General features: G+C 37.5%; 1 protein-coding gene across 4 annotated transcripts in view; it reads right to left on the bottom strand.

The window, feature by feature from the left end:
* LOC136858113 (protein PRRC2C) overlaps positions 1-22,496 on the bottom strand; it is a 708,190-nt gene that overhangs the window by 536,523 nt on the left and 149,171 nt on the right. For all 4 annotated transcript variants that reach the window (XM_067137420.2, XM_067137417.2, XM_067137419.2 and 1 more), the window contains exons 8-9: positions 8,382-8,467; positions 5,272-5,427 (exon numbers count right to left, since the gene is read on the bottom strand). In XM_067137420.2, coding sequence (XP_066993521.2) covers positions 5,272-5,427; positions 8,382-8,467 — 242 coding nt within the window. The remainder of the gene's footprint in view (positions 1-5,271; positions 5,428-8,381; positions 8,468-22,496) is intronic.

The following is a 22,496-nucleotide window of genomic DNA, read 5'->3' as shown; positions in this document are numbered from 1 at the left end:
GAAAATACACATAATAATTGATCGGTACGATTCTGGCACGTTATGACGGTTGAAGAACATGGAGATGGCACTCGTAAATGAAGATATTTAATTTTATTTTGGCACACATTTTTAATATATAAGGATGTTGGAATTAATATTTATGGTTAGGATTAATTTCTTTTAGATACTTAAAATGGCATTTTGAAGCCATAATTGGAAAGAGTTACTAATCTCATGCCATAAACAAGTCAATACGCAAATTCCCAAACCAATTCCAAAGAGTACCGCAAATAGACCTAAAGGAAAGAAAGGCCACTCCCTCCTTTAATAAAGAGTAAATCCTAATTGTCCCCATGATGAAATAAAATGATGAAATATGGTCACGCAGCAAAATAATAATTGCCCAAATGAATTAAAGACACCTGCCCAATTTTAATTATGTTAATTCATTAATTTGAGTTGTCAAGAAAGATAATATGTGATATTCGAGTTTATTTTCCTCTATTACCAAAGATGATCATTATTTTGTTAATTATAGTATTGGCATGCTAATAAATTAGTTTTAAGATTATTTTAGCGTTTATTTTCAAAGGTAGAGATAGGAAGAGTAGTTACAGGATATATTTAGACTGGTATTTTGGAATCATGATATTCAGAGGCTCATATTGATTCTACGGTAGGATTTTGGAGAAAATGAGTAACATATTGAAGTATACAACCTCTTCAACGGAACTTGCGAAGGTAAATAGTATTATTGAATATACATAGATGTTTTTACCCTGAGATATTCGCTTAATATGGACATGCAACCACCGCACTTGATTGGTATATCCATCCCCGATTTCGAATAGTTAATTAGCAACATTTAAGTGGAAATATTGCACGGGCAACATCAGATTAAATTAGTACTACAACTTGAGGTGAAGTATGAGGAAGTACAGCGCGATGGTGATACCTATATTTTTATCAGTCCAACCTGGAACTTGGTAAGAATTAGGACTACTAGGCCACCAAAGGTTGCATTAGATTTATCACCCATTCGTGAGGCAAAATTGAAGAGAAAGGCACCATAGGGCATGTTGCAATACCTAACATAAACAATGCGGTCTCTCTATTCTCATTTACAGCTGTTTAAGTAAATCCTGATGTGATAAATGTAGAAAACAAGCATGAAATATACTTAAAAATAAGAGTCTGGCTTTCAACAGCCCAAGTTATCAAAAGGAAACTTCCAGTCTCTATGTATTTAATTCGGAAATACAACTCGTAATATATGCAACTTATCAGCTGGTGGTTTGGCACGCTTTCAACACCAGAGCCTTATTCAGGAGTGGCTTCTGCTATACATACACCAACTGGGAATATCAGACACTATCTCCGGAAACCATTTGGGAATAGCTTCACACAGTTTGAACTTTATAGTCGGAAAAAAACTATTCCTAGAAGGTTCAAAACGACGGGACCGCGAATGCTCTCGGTCTCGACTGCAGTGCACGGCTGACAGTGATCAAGTGAAGATGGGGTCACTTGGAATGACGACACGTCGATAACAGGGAAGTTAGCGGCACAAAACAATTAAAATTAAAGCAGTGATAAGGTTTTCTGTGTGGTAGGCCTACTCCTCAACTGACAGAAACAAATGACTGACCATTAAGTTATTTTGTATCAATATTGCATAATATAATAATACGATACTCTTTTCTCTATGGGGTTGAGTATGAAGTGAGACAAATCTTCATTGCGAGTTTTTACGACCGTATGCCCTTCCTGATGTAGACCTCATCAGAGGAATATGAAACGAATGACATGATATGAGTAACTAAAATGGATTATATTTACTGGATATATATATAAGAGTTTTGTCTGTACATTGCTCAGAATTTGAAAAGAATGGTATTTCTGTATCGATCATGACCACAGTAAGAAGAAAATGCAGTTTTTACTTTTCCGTAATTTCTGTCTGTCTGTCTGTCTGTCTGTACACGCATCACGAGAAAACGGCTGAAGAGAATTTAATAAAAATCAGTATGTAGATTCGGGGGATGAGCCGCTACAATCTAGGCTATAAATTATTTTATTCACCCTGAGTGAAATGGTAGTTTAAAGGCCTAAAATTCAATTCTCAAATATTTATATTATTAGTGGTCATATCAATAAATACTAGATAAATAAAGTTATGTAGAATTAAATTTCTGATCATTTACGTCTTATGCATTTTTACCGTACCGGCTATGATAACAGAGATATTTATGAATTTGGAATTTTTTTTGCTAAGTCCATATCAACGCCGAGCCCCGACAAAATGGGTAAACAGAATTTAATGAAAATCGGCGGTATATAGAGTCGGGGAATCAGACACTAGTTTAAGCTATAAACAATGTTATTCACCCTGGGTGAAATGGAAGTTTAGGGGAAGGAACCTAAAATTTAATTTTTAAATACCTATGTTCTTGGTCCTATGGAAAAGTACTACGTAACAAAGGTTATAGAGAATATAATTTCCGATCATTTATGTTGTATTCAGTTTTACCGTACCGACTACGATAAGAGTGGTATTTCAGAACCAGAAGACAATAATGTGACGGCCTACAATATCGAAAGCGCGTAACATAGATCAACAATAACATTACACTGACTGTTGTTTGTTGTAATGTTCTTTGTCTCTTATGCTGTCATTCAACTCCGATAGATGGGATTACTGCTGCGTACCGAGTATAACAGCCTTTGAATATTGGCGGAAAATAGCTGAGGAGTTAGATAACTTTCTTCTTTAGCATGCCAATCCTCTGGTTCATACATTTTCTGATACTGCTGGTACGTAACACACTGGTTCATCATAGTATGCCAGCTATTCGATACCTACTCTGACGCGCTGTTTTGAATGAGCAGTGTGCGCACTTAAGTCAGAGGCTCAGTTAGTAGTAGGAGTAGTAGTATGAACTGGTCTGGAATTACAATTTAGCCCTATTACAAATTAGCAGTACCAGAATTCACTGAATAACTCAAAATTCAACCTTGAAAAGAGCTGTTTCTTAGGAAAAGCATCTTCCTCGTCCCTTTCATTAAATCTATATTTATTTTATTCCAAGTTAGTGGTTTCTTCTTTGGCTTGGAGGAATAATTGCCTCCACATCAGATAGTTCTTCCCCCGTCAGTGAAGTGAATTTAGATTTTCCCGCTCATCGCGTACTCCCTAAAAGCCGATAAGTAAACGGGCATAGTTTTTGCCCTGGGACTATCCACTATTTGAACAACCCCCTTCCCCCGCCGAAGAAAGGATGAAGATTGTTCATGGATCACGGATGTCTGGGTCTTGGTCATTCCAGCTCTGTAGCTTTGGACTGTTAGTTCGGCAGCATAGTACTGTTCGTTAAAAGTGAAAAATGTGTGGTTTTTCATTAGATCGAGTATTTCATATGAAGTCATTGCTTTTAATCGCACCATTCCTATCAACGTCATTGTAACGACCCATGTTCATTTCAATTGGGAAAAACCACCAAGAGAGAGTTTCAGAGAATCTTTAGGCAGGCGGAGAGTGAGTGTCTGCCATTATAATGAAAACTCCCCAACCTGATTGTGACCGACAGTAGGCAAGTTGGCCTACCATTACAATGAAAATTCCCTAACCCAGTCTTGATATGAGAAAAGACGTGGGTGACTTGCCCGTCGTGCTTCTAGGGCAACGTTAAGAGCTATGCAACTTAATACAATCTTGCTCACGTTTACACTACCTAACCTGGAATTCTGTATAAAATTTAGAATTCCGTAGCGAAGCACGGGTACATCAGCTAGTATGGACAAAGAGACCAAGAGAAAGATCCTGAAAGAGGTGGACAGATTCAGTGTGGGAGTGCATAGAGAGGAGGGGAGGAAAACCAGATGATGTGCTTAAAAAAGGAGAAGAGTGGTGGAGAGACAGGCAGCGATGGAGGTCCTTGATTCACAACCCGACCCGGGAAGCTGGAAATGAAGATGATGTAGGCCTATAAGTAGCGTTCACCATTTATTGACTTTCTACATTTAAAAATACTGCCTTCCAACGAAAATAGCCAGTATAACTGAAATACATTCATAGGTTTGTTAAAGAACAGTGTAGCATGTTTATATGTACAATTTATAGCACTTTATAGCCTAGAAGTCATGAGCTCACTGCACAAAATTTGAAGGCTGTAAAAGTGGGGGGAAAAGGGATCTAATACACGAGTAAATACGGTTTTTCTCTTGATTTCTACTTTATGTTTTACCTCGACTTTTTGTATTTATTCTGTTTAGTAAACAATTCATTGCTTTTAGAATCTTACTCAATTTGTGCATTACTTGTACCATAAGCTAAATAAATAAATAAAACACATCAACTGCTCTAGATGTATATTTTTCACATGCTTATTCCACTTCCATAAAAATTAGATGACCTGTAATTTTCTTTATCTAACCATGAGAGTCTTGTTCTCCTTCCATGTTTACTTGTCTTTGATATATATCCATACTTTGTTGTTTCCTTTTCTTTCTATTACTGCCACTATGTTCATTCCTTTCACATCCTCCCCCCAAGCTTCTTGTTTTTATATTTTGCAAGTTGCTTCACGTCGCACCAACACAGATAGGACTAGGGCTAGGAGTGGGAAGGAAGCAGCTGTGGTCTTAATTAAGGTACAGCCCCAACATTTGCCTGCTGTGAAAATGGGAAACCACGAAAAACCATTTTCAGGGCTGCTGACAGTTGAGTTCGAACCGACTATCTCTCGAATACTGTATATTGGCCACACTTAAGCGACTGCAGCTATCGATCTAGGTCTTGCTTTTATAGAGTACATATCACTTTGAAGTAAATTATATACAACAGGCATGGAAGCTGGTGAAACCCAGGGAGAATGAAACGAAGATTAATATAATGATTTATGAATTTATAGCATTGTCTAGGATTTTAGGAAACTGGACATTCTGTTCTTCATCCAGTACAATATCAAATAACTTTGAAAGTCTGATAAGATGCCACAGTGCCAACATAAGATGCAATATCCGATCACAATGGCTCCTACCACTGCTCACTCTAGTACCCACAAAACAACACCTGAGATCTGTTTAAGTAGGCAGAAAAAGCAAGAGACCAAACACAAAAGCAGAAAAGGAACCCAAACAAGTTTACTTTCTTCTGTACTGCATATCTATTAATCACATTAGTTACGGTAATACATCTCGGCAATTTTCTGCAACTAACAAATAATGAATATGAAATTTGTTAAATACTGTTGAAGACTGGATGAAGCAGTATTTATTGGAGATACATACTTATAGTCTACAATATCATCATCATGAGTTGCCCAACCAGCATCACGAGCAATATCATCCATCTTGCTTAGTTCCTCTTCTTTAATAATAGGACGTGGCACAATCTCTTCTTCACTATTTGCAGTTCCCGCTGCAGGTCGAGATGAAGACATATACCTAGGCATGAAATTTGCATATTTTCAACAATAAAATCAAACTCATTTAAATCTTATTAATGTAAATATAGCTATCAAAAGACTGAAAACAGGTTGTTTTAGAAATACCACACTAACATCGAAGAATTACATTAAAATAAAATTGAAATAAGGGTGGGAATACTCTCTAACAAAGTAAGCAGACATAAGGAAAATACACGATTCATTTCCTGGACCAGTTGATAAGATAAAGTCACAGGGTCACTATGACATTCCACCACCAAGGAGTGGGTAGCTAACATTCTCTGGAGTTCATCAGCTCAGGGCCCACCCGAGACGATATTGTCAGCATCATTGAAAAGATAGTCCCTTCTTTCAATTCTGTGGTTAGAAGTCAGAAGTTGATGTGACAAATAATAAAACTTTTCAGGAAATGAAATTTAAACATCACATGGCAGCGTAAAACACACAACTGAATTTAACTTCAAATTGTAGACCATAAAATGAAATAAATACATTTTATACCCATACTTGAAAGTGTATATTGACGCAAGGGCATAAATTGACATATCAACTTCTGGCGGACAAAGGCATGCTATATATTCGATATAGGCTATATCAAGACACTAAGATGATATATTCTAAACAAATCCATGTACACAAACATTATAATCTTGATTGAAATCTTCTGTTACTGTAAATTTCAAGACTTAAAACATCCAATTTTGACAATAATATCACTGAAAACATTGTAAATTTTGAACTATTAGTTATGACAGATTGGGGGTAAAACGCTGTCCCCTCTGATGAATTCATGATTATGACGACAATGAATCAGAACATGGAAGAATATTATCTGATGCCGAATAACTAGTGGCTAATTTTGATAGAAATTGTGACATTCTGGACTGATGAAAGGTAGCAGTGACGAAAGGTAATTTTTCATCGTTTGACTGATTGGAGGTGGTCTGGAATAAGTTTCAGGAATGTGAATACTTGAGGTTTTCCTCTTTTATTCTGCCTTAGGTCCAAAACATGAAACTGAACTTCTGGATCAAGGATGTATTTCAGTTCTTCAACTCCAAACTCTTTGTATCGCTGCCATTTGATTTATAACCACTTCACAGTATTAACCTCTGTATCCATTCTCCATTTCATAAGTTAATCTGCCAGAAAATATGAATAACAGTAAAAATCACTCTGTGCCATCTCAGTAACTTTCACTGACAACTTTCAGCTTATAAATCTCATATTTATTCCTTATTGGCTCAGCACAACTAAGGTTAAGTTATGAGTAGGTTCCCACGTACACAGGACTCAGTCAATTAACAACACGACATAAGGGAGGACGTTAAATACGACACGACTGTCTATAAGACTCATTTCAATAATCTAACCACAACTCAACTTGAACTACGGTTATTTTATCAAGAGTTCCCCCGATAAATATACATTAAGAAAATCTTGTATTTCTCCAATTTATCTTCAAGATTAACAAAATGTACACGTCTCCAACATGAAGAAGAACTTTATCGCCGTTTTTAATTCGTCATTTGAACACTGACTTGTTGAATTTTTAACCAACATGAATTAACTTTATTTCATCATCATAATTATATGTTTTAATCTTCGTGCCATTTTATCATATCTTTTAGCTTTTGTATCATCATAACATCAATGTATTTTAATTGTCTTGCCATTTTGTCAAATTTTAGCTGAAGATGTTCCATAATCGGAACGAAACATGTACTAGAGATTATATGGTTTATGTTATGTAATTAATAAACCTATTATATAGAAATTGATAAGTATTGGAAGGTGGGAACCTACTCATAACTTAACCTTAGCCTGACAACTTTCCTCTCACAGGATGTCCAAAATTATACCTGTCTGTGAGTACCATTATTTCAAATAGATTGAGCTTCTTAGCATGTTCTATCACACTCAAAAAGGGTGATAGAAACTTTTAATCTACAATTTCCAGAGAAAGATGTGTTTCAACTGCAACACTCACATAACTGCCATATTGACGTTCCGGTTTTTACACCACAAGTATCAGAATAAGTTACGAGTTATAAGAAACACACAAATCATTTTAAACAATGGGAACCTACAATGAGATAAACAGTACAAATCACGTATTGACAAAACAAAATAATCCAGCCAAATCTTGATATGTGAAACATATTTTGGCAAACCATAAACTGCAATGCTCAAACATATCATTTCTTGCCATTGCCATTTATTCTGTTACTATAAGGGATAGGCAGAACATCTTTTGGTGGAATATGGAGCACATTAAATACTACAGCATCTAGCAAAAGTAAAAAAATTGCAGATTTTGGGCACACTAATATTTGACTATTCACCACAGAATTATGAAAACAAAGTTTATTAAATATCAGTTCAGAGGGCAATATCATCTTGCTTCCGATTGTATTTTCTAAAGCAATATTCTTGTCAGGTCTTGAATAAATGGCACAATAGCTTTGCAACAATGCCAACTGAAGTTCCTACTGAAATTATTTCCAGTAGCAACATGAACACTTTAACTAATCACTCAATCATCCTACATTAAAGTATGTGCCTTATTGGCGATCATTTCAACTCAGAGTAAAATAAAAGATGGGGTTTATAAAAGGTTTTCCCTCAGTCTTCCATTATGTAGCCCTATAAACACTCACGGCATGCTTTGCAAATGTTGAAGTAACAATTAAGCCAAAAGTATCGAAAGATGAAGAATATTTATTAGGGTAATAAGCATTTCACTTTAAAATGGCCCTTACTAGAAAAATGAAGTAAAATAAAAACACCACTTAAGACAAATTATTACTAGAAAGAAAATAGGTTGCAATGTGTAATTGGTAAAGCAAAGTATGTAGAGCATTTGTATGGTTATTCTGCAACACGTAAGTCATTTAAAAGTAGAACAAGTCAGACCTCTCTTTCTCTCTGATTATTTATCTAGCAACATACCTATTATCACCTGAATATGGAAAACGAGGCCGAACTGTTGCCCCATGCACAGGACCTTGGAAGTTTGCTGGGAAACTCCTATAAATCTGGAAAGAGAGAGAGAAAAAAAAAAAGTTAAATCCTTTGACAAACAATGGTTTCATGCTTAGTGTAATACATTTTACAAATGTACCACATTAAGGTGGATAATGAAGTTCGCAATCAAGGGACTCAGTGGAATAAAGGCCAATTCCAACCAACGGCCAAATCTCAGTTCTGTACAGCATCAGTATCTTGCAAACCACCACCAGTGAGCTCAAAATTCAACATTTACTCAATATGCATTTGACGCGTTCTTTGTAACGTTATGCTTTGAACTGTCCCTTGCACGAGTGGGGGAAAGGTTCATTCCAACACCTCCCACGTGACTGCACGTTACTGCAGCAGTGCACAGCACACTACTTTATCGTCTGCAATATGAGGCAAAATTCCTCCTTCAGCTGATTCTTTTGTTAATGATCGTGTTTCGAAGTCTAAAAAGAGGAAAAGATATATGAATGTGCAGAAGTGGTATAAAACAAAGAAGATACTACAAAACAGTGGAGAAGGGTATGTTTCGCTATCTGGGAAAGTTATTCTTGGTAAAAGTGTGATGAATATTGAACACTGTTACCAAACAACATGCTGTGTTTGTGACACACTATCAGGAAAGGGAAGAGAAATTATATTCCAAATTTCACAACTTACCTAATATAATGTGCAAAATGCACATCTATCTGGACTACAGAAGTATGTAAGTAGAGAAAAGCATATGGCCGAGCAGTTAGGGGCGCACAGTTGTGAGCTTGCATTTGAGATATAGCAGGTTCGAACCCCACCTTCAGCAGACCTAAATATGGTTTTCCATGGTTTCCCATTTTCACACCAGGCAAATTCTGGGGCTGAACCTTAATTAAGGCCACAGCCGATTCCTTCCAACTCCTAGCCCTTTTCTATCCCATCATCGCCATAAGACCTGTGTCGGTTTGACAGGCGTAGAGCCAATTGTAAAAATATATCACAAATAAAAATTATCAAAATAGGGACTGAGGATTTTAAAGATCTCACAGGCTCAAATGTTAATTAAGAGAAATGTAAGTGGAAGAAATAAGTAGATGTAAGGAAGGCATCACAGTTATTGTTTGTGAAACCAAACTATGTTATGCACAAAAAATTTGTTTTGGGTAGTTGGCTACAAAAGAAACAATAAACCTACAAAAAGGGAAGAGGGAAACCAGCTGTACTACATAACACTGAGTTGAACACAAACTACCCCTATAGCAGAAAGTTAAAGGAGGCAACATGAGGACATTATGAAACTTAACAAAATTTTTACCACCTGTATATCAGACATTTTACGAGGGCATTAGTTCACAGAACAATGGGACAGACGCCTTGGTTATAAAACACCTGGATTAATTAGATGTAAATGATGTTTACCGTATCATTTAGTCCTAATTATAGAGCAAACATATATTTCAATTTATGTTTCCAGTATTAGGTTCCTTGAATCATTTCCCCCTTTCTTCAAAAATCAAACATTAAATACAAACAATTGCAGGTAAAGAGCTAATTTTATGCAGAATATACATGTTAATTTAATGTACGTGTCCCCTTTGCACATGAAATTATGTAAAATCTAACAAAACCCATTTTTTTCTCGAAATTTAAGTCTCATTGGAATGGGCCCTTACTCCATTGTGCCCCTGAATTCACATTACCAGCAGATTCATAAACTACTTCCATTGTAAGCAAGAAGTGGTCTTAATGAGGAGTATATAATTTTATTTCTTACTAAACAAACTTAGGAGAAAATAATATTGATGTAACAACAATTCCACTATCAATCAATGGGCACTAGCTGTATGAAACTGAAACTCAATTAAAAAGCACAAAAAAAAAACCCATATATTACAGTAGGGATTTCATGAAGGTTAAATCCTTGATTTATAGAACTACACAGTTCAAAAAAATTAGGGGAACATGTTTTGTAACGTCTGGTATATGAACGTTAATTTGGTAGATAGGATTCAAATGGTCGTACAGCATACCTTGAGACCTTAGCTACTCAGGGTATGTCAAATCGATACTCCACCTGTAAGCGTAGCCATGCATTAAACTGACAGGTGAACCCTCAAAACAAAGCGAATAGCGGTGCGTCAGTGTGTCGTGAGGTACACAGACTACAGCGGTCATTTGAGCAGGTACGTCAACCAGCACATCCCATGAGATATTTTAACGAGGTTCAAATCGCAACGGACGTCCCTTTGATCCAGGAAGGATGGACTTTTCGTCGTGTTGCTGTGGATCTCAATATATCTCTGTCAGTTATTCAACGCTTTTGGAATCGCTACGACACAGGCCAGTTCACAAGGAGGGTTGGACAAGGTCGTGGACCCATGACAACCCCACAGGATGACCAATATCCGACCAACTGTGAGTTGCGGTGTCATTCAGCAACTGCCAGAGAACTGCAACAAGACCTCAGGAGGATCACTGTGTCTGACCAGACAGTAACGAACAGGTGAAGACAAGTGTCCTTACGACCAAGACGTCCTGTTTGAGTGCCCCGTTTAACGCAGCAACATCACGCAGCTTGCCTTCTGTTTGCCCGTATTCACGTCAACTGGCAACTTCGCCAATGGAGACCTGTTAGGTTCACAGACGAGTCCAATTTCTCCTGACACAGCCTGATGGACATCAACGTGTATGAAGACGCCGTGGTGAGCTGTACAGGCCAAATGTTGTCCAGGAATGCGACCGATTCAGACAAGGTGCTGTGATGGTGTGGGGTGGCATCAGTATTGATGGCCATACGGATCTTGTTATCCATGGTAATCTTACCGCTGCGGGGTACATCGAGCAGATACTGCTACAGCATGTGTTAGTTGCTGCATATCCCTTTCAGACCGTGTACGCACAATTGTGCGGGTTCGTATTTTAGTTATCCCTGACCGTATTTGATGTTTTTTCGGCGCTAGACCGGACTGCAGTGATTGTGCGGGACACGTGGCGTGTATTTCAATTGCTTTTAGTATGCGCTTGACCGCCAGGGCGAAGGAAGAAGAGTTTAAAAAGCACAGTTGATCGGCGAGATTGCGGGAAGCAGTAGTGCCAAAAGTAAGTATTTATTTATTGCGTTTATATTAATCTAGAAGCTTTACTGAATACCGGAATATATTCAATGAAGTGTGTACATTGGTCAGTGAACGTAAATTTTAAAGATACGTCATCGTATGTGATACGAGGCTTTGAATTTTGATACGCACAATTGTGTGGGTCCTGTTTTTCGGATGTTAGTTTTTATTTTGTAAAATAAACTATCAATATGTTTATTGAGGAGAATTTTAGTCCGTTTTTGACAAACAAACAAAAATTCACGCCTCCAGTTTTCTTTCAGGTCTGAAAGGGATATGGTATTGGCCCTGAATTCGTACTCGTGCATGACAATGCTAGGGCTCATGTAGCGCTCATCATCAGAGCTATCTTCCGAGAATTGGACTTTCAAGAGATGGAATGGTCAGCAGCGAGTCCTGACCTTAATCCCATTGAGCACATGTGGGATAGGCTTGACAAAAGTGTTCGTGGGCGTCCTGTTCCACCACAGACTCTCCAAGACCTTGAACAGGCTCTCATTGAAGAATGGGACCTGATACCGCAACGTGACCTCCGTCGACATATACGGAGCATGCACATAGGTGGCAAGCTGTGATAAAATACCCCATACTGAAGCTCTCCAACTGTGATAAAAATCCACCCTGGAGGACTTATCACTTTGTTTTCGCCCCAATTTGGACATTTCCACTTGTATTCTGAAAATGAATGCAAATCCATCAACGTTCTTTTGTATACTTCAACGGTAAAGAAAAACTTTAGCTGGTAATGCAACTGGGTGTGAGGTAGGTCTATTGTTTTGTGGGGCATAGCATACTTTGAAAAACATGTTTTCCTAATTTTTTTGAACTGTGTATTATATGAGAACAATATCGAAATAAACAGGACTGAGAACTGACAGACAAAATACAAGTATTGATCTGACACTTCATTGTAAACTGCCAACCAATAGCCTGCATTAACAGGGAACCGGGAAGTGTTCCAAGCAGAGCGATGCGCATCTTGGTATTCAATCCATTTGAGCATAAAAGGTTTTAATGATTTTGTTAATTATTTTTTCAGTAGTTTATCAAAGCCTGTTCTTTGTTTGTTCATACATTCATTACTCTAAATCAAAAAACTTTTAAGTAAAAGACTCATAAACTTACTGAAAATTCTAATTTTTTTATTTTTTTTTTTTTTTCTTTGTAAGGTACAATTTCAGCGAGCATTTTCAAAAATTTGGACTTGAGATTTTTACATGTTATTCTACCACCATTAGTTGACTTTGGTAAGTAAATTCAAAATCCTAACTGAAATATATCTCAGTAAAGAAAATAATTAACTTCCACAAAAAAAAAAAAATCTGCTAAAATTCTAAAAATAAAAAATTAATATCTTAGAATCTATTAAACCTAATTGCATAATTTTACTTATCAGCAGTCATTATTACATGCACAATATATGGTCCAAATTTCAGCTTTCTATGTCTAACAGTTCCTGAAGAAAGTGAACCTATGTTTACAAAAATATAGTCTTGAGAAAATGATGAAAACATAAAACTTAGTTTTACAACTGACTTCAGTGCATCCCTGAAGAATAATCATTATCTTCTTCAGCTGATTCATCTACCTTTTTCTTCTTTTTGCAATCCTACCTTTCTTTGATAAGGCCTCAGCAGCTCTTCAAGCATATTTTACTCTATCTTGATCGATTCGACACAAAGCTGTTGTGGTGTTATGACCTGGTTTTATGCCCATTGCCTTCAAAACTTCAATTCTCCCCATTGCACCCTCATTGAATATGATAACAGCATCACATACACCAAAAACTATTGCACTATACTCTATGAAAACAGTTTTTGGTAGGCATTCCCACACACAGTTATTAAAACATTTAGATTTTGAGTCTGCCCATGAAGACATGATTTCAACCATTTCTCTTCACTAAGATCTCTGAAAATAGGTCTCATGACTTCTATCACAGCACTAGGAAGTGAATGTTTGTGCTGATAACTAATACCACCTGCTAAAGCTTTCTGGAAACCACACCATGACTCCTCACCTTTGGGACACAACAGATGTTGTGGGTATGAGTCAGTAGATGCCTTATGTAAAAATATTCCCCACACAGCTGACCTCATATCTTTCAAATTGTGGGTATTTCTCCTTATAGTCTATTTCTGAATCAGTTAACCTACCAGCACCACCTATTTGTTTTTTGTCATGCAACACTTTACCCTTCAAGTCTTTTTTTAGTCTCCTAAGTCTGGCACCCATTCTTTTCGGCACATGCCCTACACATTCAAGTTTCTCCATACTTAGGGCCATAAGGCTGTGCTTCACTGACTAACTTATATCCTTTAGAATCCCCATCTCCAAGGTAATTCACATACCGCACTCCTATCTCATCAACTGATCGAAGGAAGAGTTCTTTAGCACCAGCTGCTTCCATGCCCCCACTGGAGCCTTCAGTTCTTTACACATTTACGATCCTTGATGTTTAAAATGCACCCTCTGCAGTACTTCGTGAGAATTTCAAAGTTCAATACCTTACCTGTGTCACTAGATGTGACAGCAACTACTCCATGAGAGGAGGTGTGGCCTCTCTTCTGCCATGTCCCATCTAATCCCACAGTAATGTCACTAGCACCATTGTTTTCTTGCTTAGCTTCTGTTGCTGCAGTTCTCATTGTTTCACTACTCACTTCATGCAGATGTTTCTTTAAAATTCCATAGTAATTACTAAATTTCTTAGGTGGAGGGGGTAAGTCTAACATTGCACAGAGCCTCTCTGCAGCTTTCTTCCCTTTGCCTATGCAGCGCATGCCATACACCATTCTTAAATTTATATTAAAATTTTTCCTGAAGTCCTAGTTGATTTATTTATTTTACAATTATGACCATAATTACCAGTTTAGAAGAAAGTCCTTTCCTAACACTAGTATCTTCAGTAATAAACAAAGAGACTTCACATTTACAGTATTTACAACAGGTGTTATTGCTAATGAATTCTGATAACTGTACATTAACAACAATATTACCCTTACCAGTACTGTTTACAGAATCACTGTCAACAACTACTTCACCCAAATATGTCAATTTCTTACTCGAACAGCTTGGAATATTTAGGCCTACATTATCGCTTCGACTACTTTGTTCTTGCAGGTCAGAATGAACTCGAGGTTAGCAATTGTTTACTTTAATGTATTTATTCCCATGGAATTTACATTTATTGTACACACTACCCACTCTAGGCATTATCACTATTTTATAACACCACTTATAGTGTGAAGATGAAACCAAAGTGCAAAAAAATAACTTTTATAACTTCAAATGGACCAACTTGTTTACTCATACAAACACAACATAAAACAAAAGAAGACGTGGCAGTGCATACCCAGACTACAACAGACTAGCCAACATAAAAACAATTTCAACAAAATTTACTAGGAAATGTTATCACCACAGGGAAAGGGGAAATGAAGATCAGAGTGCAAAGGGGTGTGGCATAACTCAACTTACAGAAAGCGCAGTCCTTTTAAATATTTTTTTATGGAACTAAATATGCACAAAACAATATTCAAATGCATATCATTTTGTTCAGAAAACTTAGAGAATTTAATAAAAAACAAAAATGCATTTTTTATCCTTTCACACTTCCCAGTTGCCTCACTGATGAATCAGTAAAAGGGTTCTCATTGTAATCGAAGAATATTGTACAGATTAATATAGGAATTTTCAAAGGGTATAACAACATTTGATATAGATGCTGATTCCCATAGGGGACCATTTATATTGAATCATAACAACATTGTTGTTAAAACAGGGGTTCGCTTCTACTGTACTACAGTGGCTGCGTTCGGATGTGTATCCGAGTCCGACACCTCACTTTAGACCTAAGCCCCGCACTCTAAATTCCTCTACTGCCTTAAATCATACAAAGCAAACTTATGAGTTCTTTTTCATAGCTTCCTAATGTCCCATACCCACAACGAATAGAAATAAGTACTTAAGAACTCTAACATTTCCATAACGTTAAATGCAGATTTTGCCTTATTGTGAATTACGTTAAATCAAATACAAAACTGCATTGCAGTTATGGAATAATTCTCGGGACTTGAAATTTCTTCCATTAAATGCTGGTTTACTTTAAATCAAGGTCACACAAAACCGGGGTTATACTGTATTTATTGATTTATTTTTCATACAACAATCTGAGCAAAAGCCAGTTATGGTTCAATACAGGTCTCTTGCTATTACTGTAAATAACCCGTGATGGTAAACCTTATGATTATACAGGCAAAGATCTCTGGAAAAGTTGTGCTTTCTACAGAAACCTAGAATTAAGGTAACCCCCCCACCTACGGTTTAAAAATTTTGGTCCCTGTAAAAGCGTTAAATAGGGATTCTGCTATATTTGTTTTTTGAAGTTGCGGCTTGTTTTTCCACCACACTTAAGTACAACTTATTCTGACGTACATTCTTCTTGCTGCACAGATTCAGATTTCTCTGCATCTTCAATAAGCTTGAGCTTTTCTTTAGGCTTGGAACAGGTGATTATGGGAACTTGTAGCCATTCTTAATACGTGGTTCAAACTATACTTCTAGCATGCTACTGACACTGCAAAGACTAAGGCCGGACAAAGTTACAGTATAACAGGATCAATTATCTGAAACAAAGCAGTACTGGTATAGTCCCGGGCGTGTAAGGACGTACCCTAAGGGTGCAACCTTACACTTTCTCCCCTGTAATATTAAGGTATTGATTTATAGTAACTTTTCTTGCTGTTGGGTCTTTTTCAGTGTCGGTAACCATACAGTTTAGGGACCCTACTTGCCGATACGACGTCTTACTGTTACCGTTAATCTGGCACGTTGGCAACGTTCAGTCACTGTTCTAGCGTGAATTGCATGTTGCCACCGCATTGCCTTAAAATCACTAGCGATACATTTGCGAGAATATTTAAAGCATATTTTCTTTTTCTGTGGGATTGTAAATCTATTTGGCTAATACCAGGTAAGCAGAATTGTGGCATGTTCGGATAATGCATTTAATAACATAGTTTGTGTGAGATGATGAGCACATCATTTTATTAATTACGTTCCTATTTCGTCCCATACTTATACGAACAGAATTCGATTGGGATGTCTAAGAAGGAAGAAAAATCTGCAAGAACTCCTCTGAAAAGGAGACCAAGGTTACGTCCTTTACAAGCATCAGGTCAAGAAATGCTTGTACATTGCTATGAGCAATTGAAACAGGAAGACGACGAAGAAGGTATCAGTCGTGGTGATACGAAGCTAATGGCAAGGGTTGCATTATTAACTGGGGTAAGTGTTCGTTTTTATCTTGTTTCTATGATAAGTTTCTGGCATAATGACAATCAGTTGAAATGGAGCAGTATTTCATTCTGAACCTAACCTAACCTGATCATGTAAGCCTAGGCCTAGGCCTATACCATGTCTTGTGTCGACTTCGATACGGTTTGTAGACTTAACCTTTGTGTATTCATGTTGACTTACGGTATATGTGTGTGTAATATATTTCTGTGTGTGTATTCTTACAGTGTAGTTTCGGTAGTCCGAAAAGTAATAGGAAATTTCAAGAAGGGAATTGAATTTTCTACACCAGGTAAACGCCGGAAGCGTGAACATCCAGTGACCGGCATAGACAGTTTTTCTAAGGAAGCGATAGCAAGGTTTATTTATGATAAATTACATAAAGGTAAGGTGACTTCATAAGGAATCTATTGCAACATTATTTATAGAAATTGGCACGCAGGTGAGATAAGCTCCCAGAAATGTTTTGTGCATGTGTTGTCATACAGCTCTTTTGAGTCCCTTGTAACTATCTTTTTTCTTCCCACAGGAGAAGTCGTAACTGTAAGAAAGGTTTTCGACCACATGAAAACAAATTATGACACTTATTTGCACAAGGGCTCCGAAACATCATTAAGAAGAAGTTTGAAGGCCATGGGGTTTGTGTGGAGTAAAGGTGATCCCTATGCGCATGTTAGAGAAAATGAAGACATTTGTTTTAAGAGATCCTGTTTTCTGAGGGAATACATGCGTAACAAGGACAGTGAGAAACCAAAACCTGTTGTTTTCTTGGATGAGACTTGGATTTTTATGAATGGTGAATATATATGTTATATATTAGGTACATTTTATATTAAAAAATCTTGGAATAATTTATCTTCATCAGGTGTCTTTGGTTTCAATTGTGCATTTCTCTTTCAGGGTCACCCACATACTCCTGGAATAAACCACACAAATCTGGACACGATGTTCAAGGAGTAATTCGTCGACCTGTGTCTGAGGGAGGAAGACTGGTTATTGTTCATGCTGGAACGAAAGATGGCTTTGTACCTGGTATGTTCTCACTTTATTTTACTTCATTTTATTATAGTGAGGTGATCTCTCTTTACACAGTAATGAGGGTATTTAGGGTTTGTAGTACAGATGTAGGGCGGGGGCACATAAGTCTCTGATAAGACCCCAACTTAAGTACAGTTCCTGTGTATGAGACCCTCACTGGGATTACTTGATTTGAGAACTGGAAAAGTTCAAAAGACAGAAGCACGATTTGTTGTGGGTGATTTCTGACAAAAGAGTAGCGTTACAAAAAAATTTTCGGGTTTAGGCTGGGAAGACTTGGGTGAAAGGAGACGAGTTGCTGGACTAAGTGGTATGTTCCGAGCTGTCGGTGGATAGGTGGAGTGGAATGACATTGGTAGACGAATACGTTTCAGTGGTATTTTAAAAGTAGGTAAGATCACAGTACAGTGATAAAGTTGATGAAAAGTGGGGCAAATATTTGTTGTTTTTTTTTAAGAAGGGAGTTAGGGATTGGAGTAATTTACGAAGGGAGATGTTCAATAAATTTCCAAATTCTTTGCAACTTCCCCAGTGTATTTTCATATAATGTTACTGGATATTTGTACCAGTAAATTACTTATATTGTAGGCCTATTTACTGTATTATGTTTATTCTGCATTCGACAATCTCCACCTGAATCAGTGCTTGTTACCTGACTGTTGAACACCTTCCAAGCTTCTTATTTCTTACTGCCTGATATAGGTTCAGTGTTTGCAGCAATTACATTTGTTCTAAGGTATTGAAATGGGTGTTTATACTTATATCTTTAATGCAAGTGATCGTGGACTTCTAATCCAGATATAGGCCTACTAATGGAGATACATTCATGAGAGATGTTACAATAAAGTAGTGTAAGTAGTAATTCATTGACTTCATCATCAGGTGACTTTGTACACAGTAGTTGGTTTCACTTAAAATCAGACAGCTTTTTGTATCATTCAACAGAAATCACATTTTTTAAATCAATTAATAGGCCTATCCTTGAAGATGGGTGATCTCATATTTTAGGGAATACTTTATTTAGAAGAAATAACTTCATACTAAAACTTAAAATTCTTACAGGTGCTGATTTGATATTTGCTACAAACTTGAAGAGAAATCAGGATTACCATGGTGCTATGAACAGCGAGAAATTTCAGATGTGGGTGAAAACACAATTAATCGTAGGATTAAGAAATATAGGACCCTGTGTTATTGTAATGGATAATGCACCATATCATTGTAAGCTTGTTAAGCATCAACCAACAACAAAATGGAGGAAGGATCAATTAGTGGTAATTATACTTCGTTGAATATTTCCTTCTACTGAATGATGTTTAATGATGTTACAGAAATTAATTTTTATTTTTCCTTTAATTTACAGTCATGGTTAAGGCAGAATGGAGTTTCTCCACCAGAAAATGCTACAAAAGATGAGCTGCGAAGGTTGTGTAATATGAATCGAAGTCACTTAAAGAGGTACAGAAGCACGTAAACATAAGTTTAGATAATGTTGTTTACACTCATGTATTTGACTTTCATGTATGCATAACAATATTTCTCTGTTTCTTCAAAACCAGGTAAATTGTTGACGAGATGCAGCACAGTGAAGGCCATACTGTCTTACGACTTCCTCCTTACCACTCATTTTTCAATGCCATCGAATTAGTATGGTCTGTGGCAAAACAGTATTATAACAAAACAGTGGCTTCAAGACCTGGTCACGGATTGGACAGAGCTACAGCTGTGTGGAAAGAATCTCTTGATCAGGCAGGCCAAGTGGAAATGTTATTTATTGGATATAGGCAAGTGGAGTTTATAATATACTTGTCAGGTTGTGATACTTCAATATATCTTATAGGTGACAGCAGAGATGTGGAGAAATGAAGTGAAACACACTGAGAAGAAGATTGTCGAGTTCTACAATAATGAGGTGAGAGGTCTTCCTGAAGTGGAGGAACTAGTCATTCATCATGGAAGCAGTGAATCAGAGGAGGAAGATGAAGAAGAAGAAGAAGAAGAAGAAGAAGAAGAGAAGCCGAGGAGTTAGCTGTACCATTGTAAGAGCCATTCCATGAGATTAAGAATGTTATAACTTTGCTGGGAAATAATACATTTCTGATTGCCCCGTCCTTTCAGATATAACAAAGTTACATTTCAAAATTGTGGGAATTGTGTATCTACAAGTTACAGGGCGGTATAGATGTGCAGGTGGGGATCAGTGTCCAATCGGAGTGAAATTATATAGAACTGCTGTGGCGCTATGCGAGGAGGAGCGGGCGAGGGGGGGGAGAGAGAGAGGGAGACAGCACTGTCACCAATACACGATGTAAACATTGTACTCCTGTTAAAATACTGACATAACTCAAATTTTATACACTATCTAATGGTTTTCCACAGTTCTCTGAAAGTCACAACTCACATATACTGTATATATAGAGAGAGAATTACATATAAAAATACCTGTGTCCACAATAAGTAGCCCACATATAAATCAATTTGCTTTACGCGCAGCAACACAGATAGGTCCTATGGCGAAAAAGAGGATAGAAGAGATAGGAAAGGGCTAAAAGTGGGAAGGAAGCGGCCGTGGTCTTAAGGTACAGCACAAGAATGTGTCTGGTGTAAAAATGGGAAACCACCAAAAACCATTTTAACGGCTGCCGACGTTAGGATTTGAACCCACCATTCCCCGAATGCAAGCTCATAGCTACGCGACCCTAAACGCACGGCCAACTAATTCGGTCATCTTTGGAAATGTATTTTTCTATCAGCAGAGGCTTTTTTAAAATCGTCATATTTTGTATAGGCTACAGGAGATGTACAGTAGCCCACTGGTTTTCTGATTAAACATCATTTATTTAAACTATTGCATCAGTCTACTTACACACTCACTGTCCAAGTACACCGGTAACCTCGTGATTCGATTATTGAAGTATTGTGCAATGATGCGACATACAAACTAAGAGAATACCGAGTGGTTCTTCCAAATATAAAACAGACAATTTTGAGTGGTTGTGAGCATGACTCATAGTCATATAGTAGGCTAAATAATAATGTTATTGGCTTTATGTCCCACTATCAACTTTTAGGGTTTTTTGAGACGTCGAGGTGCTGGAATTTAGTCCTGCAGGAGCTCTTTTATGTGTCAGTAAATCTACTGACACGAGGCTGAGCACCTTCAAATACCACCGCACTGAGCTCGGCCCTGCCAAGTTGGGTTCAGAAGGCCAGCGCCTCGACCGTCTGTGCCACTCAGCCAGGCGTGGAGGCTAGAGAGCTGAGTTTAAGTAATTGTCGAACGTCAACTAGTTATAAAGATACTGATTGATTAAACTAATACAGTAAGTAGAATAACCTAATTGCCTACCTACTTACAACCTAGGTACCTTGGAATTGTGTTCTATCTTTTTAACACTGCAAATAAATCCATGTATTGTTTAAAACTCCCTGTAAGAAGAGGACAGTGAATGCGAGTTTGGTATTATTTTCAAATGAGCTGAGCTCGAGAGTCCATTATAGCATACGATTTTTTCAGTGTACCATGACTCTGTATGTATTGCTTCAGAGGAAGTTCGGCTCCCCGCCAATGTCCAGTGTACCGATAATGAACCGTGTGTGTGTTGTGTCTCACTGATCCGTGACTGCGTACGATTCTTTCAGTGTGCCATGATTCACTGTGTCTCGCTGCAGTGAAAGTTCGGCTCCCCGCCAGTGTCCAGTGTGCTGATAAGGAGCCGTGTGTGTCGTGTGGTTCACTGAGCCGTGATTGTGCATGATTTGTGTGCCATGAACTTGCCGTTCCTGTGAATCGATTCACTCGGACACTTGAATGAATCGATACACTGCTTCGAATCGTGCACTGAGTAACCTACACTAGTACAGGTACATAGTACATTACCATTAAGATATATAGCATTGCAAAGTAATTCGTCTTGACCATAATAATAATAATAATAATAATAATAATAATAATAATAATAATAATAATAATAATAATAATAATAATCGTATGGCCTCAGCTACCGTGTGCAGACATTTCAAGTTGACACCATCTGGCTGTCTGCTCGTCAATTTTGACGTTCCGTTATACTCTAGGCCCACTAGATGGCTGACCGAGTAAACCGAAACTCTCTTGGGCGTCTGTGGCTGAGATTTAATTAATTTTGTCGGGTAAACACCAAATGTGTCACCAGAGATCTTTTACATGCCGACATCATACGACATGAAGTGTCGAATGGACTTTTTTCTGCCCTTCAAAAATCCGACTACCTCTGCCGGGTTTGAACCCGCTATCTTGGGATTCGGAGGCCGTCACTCTACCACTGATCCACAGAGGCAGCTGTCTTTACCATGAAATACATCGTCGTCGTACATGACTGAATTACTGTCAATATATCTTAGAGAAACTGTAATGTACATGAAACGAAATTGAGTTTAATTTCCACGATACATTCTTCCTATATAAAGGAGACCATGTAGCTTATCCACCTTCATTTCAGCCACATAAATATTCAGCAAAAATTGCAAAATCACATTAAAGGACAAATACAATTTTTTAAGTAGAAATAGTCTGGAACATAGATTAGTGAGGTTGGACATCCCGCCCGTCGTCATTCAGGAGTCGCTGTTGAACATTCTGTAC

This window comes from Anabrus simplex, chromosome 1 (genome assembly GCF_040414725.1).
Source record: "Anabrus simplex isolate iqAnaSimp1 chromosome 1, ASM4041472v1, whole genome shotgun sequence".
Classification (NCBI taxonomy): domain Eukaryota; kingdom Metazoa; phylum Arthropoda; class Insecta; order Orthoptera; family Tettigoniidae; genus Anabrus; species Anabrus simplex.
Note: the sequence above shows the minus strand (reverse complement) of the source record. Positions and strands in the feature narration are given on the sequence as shown.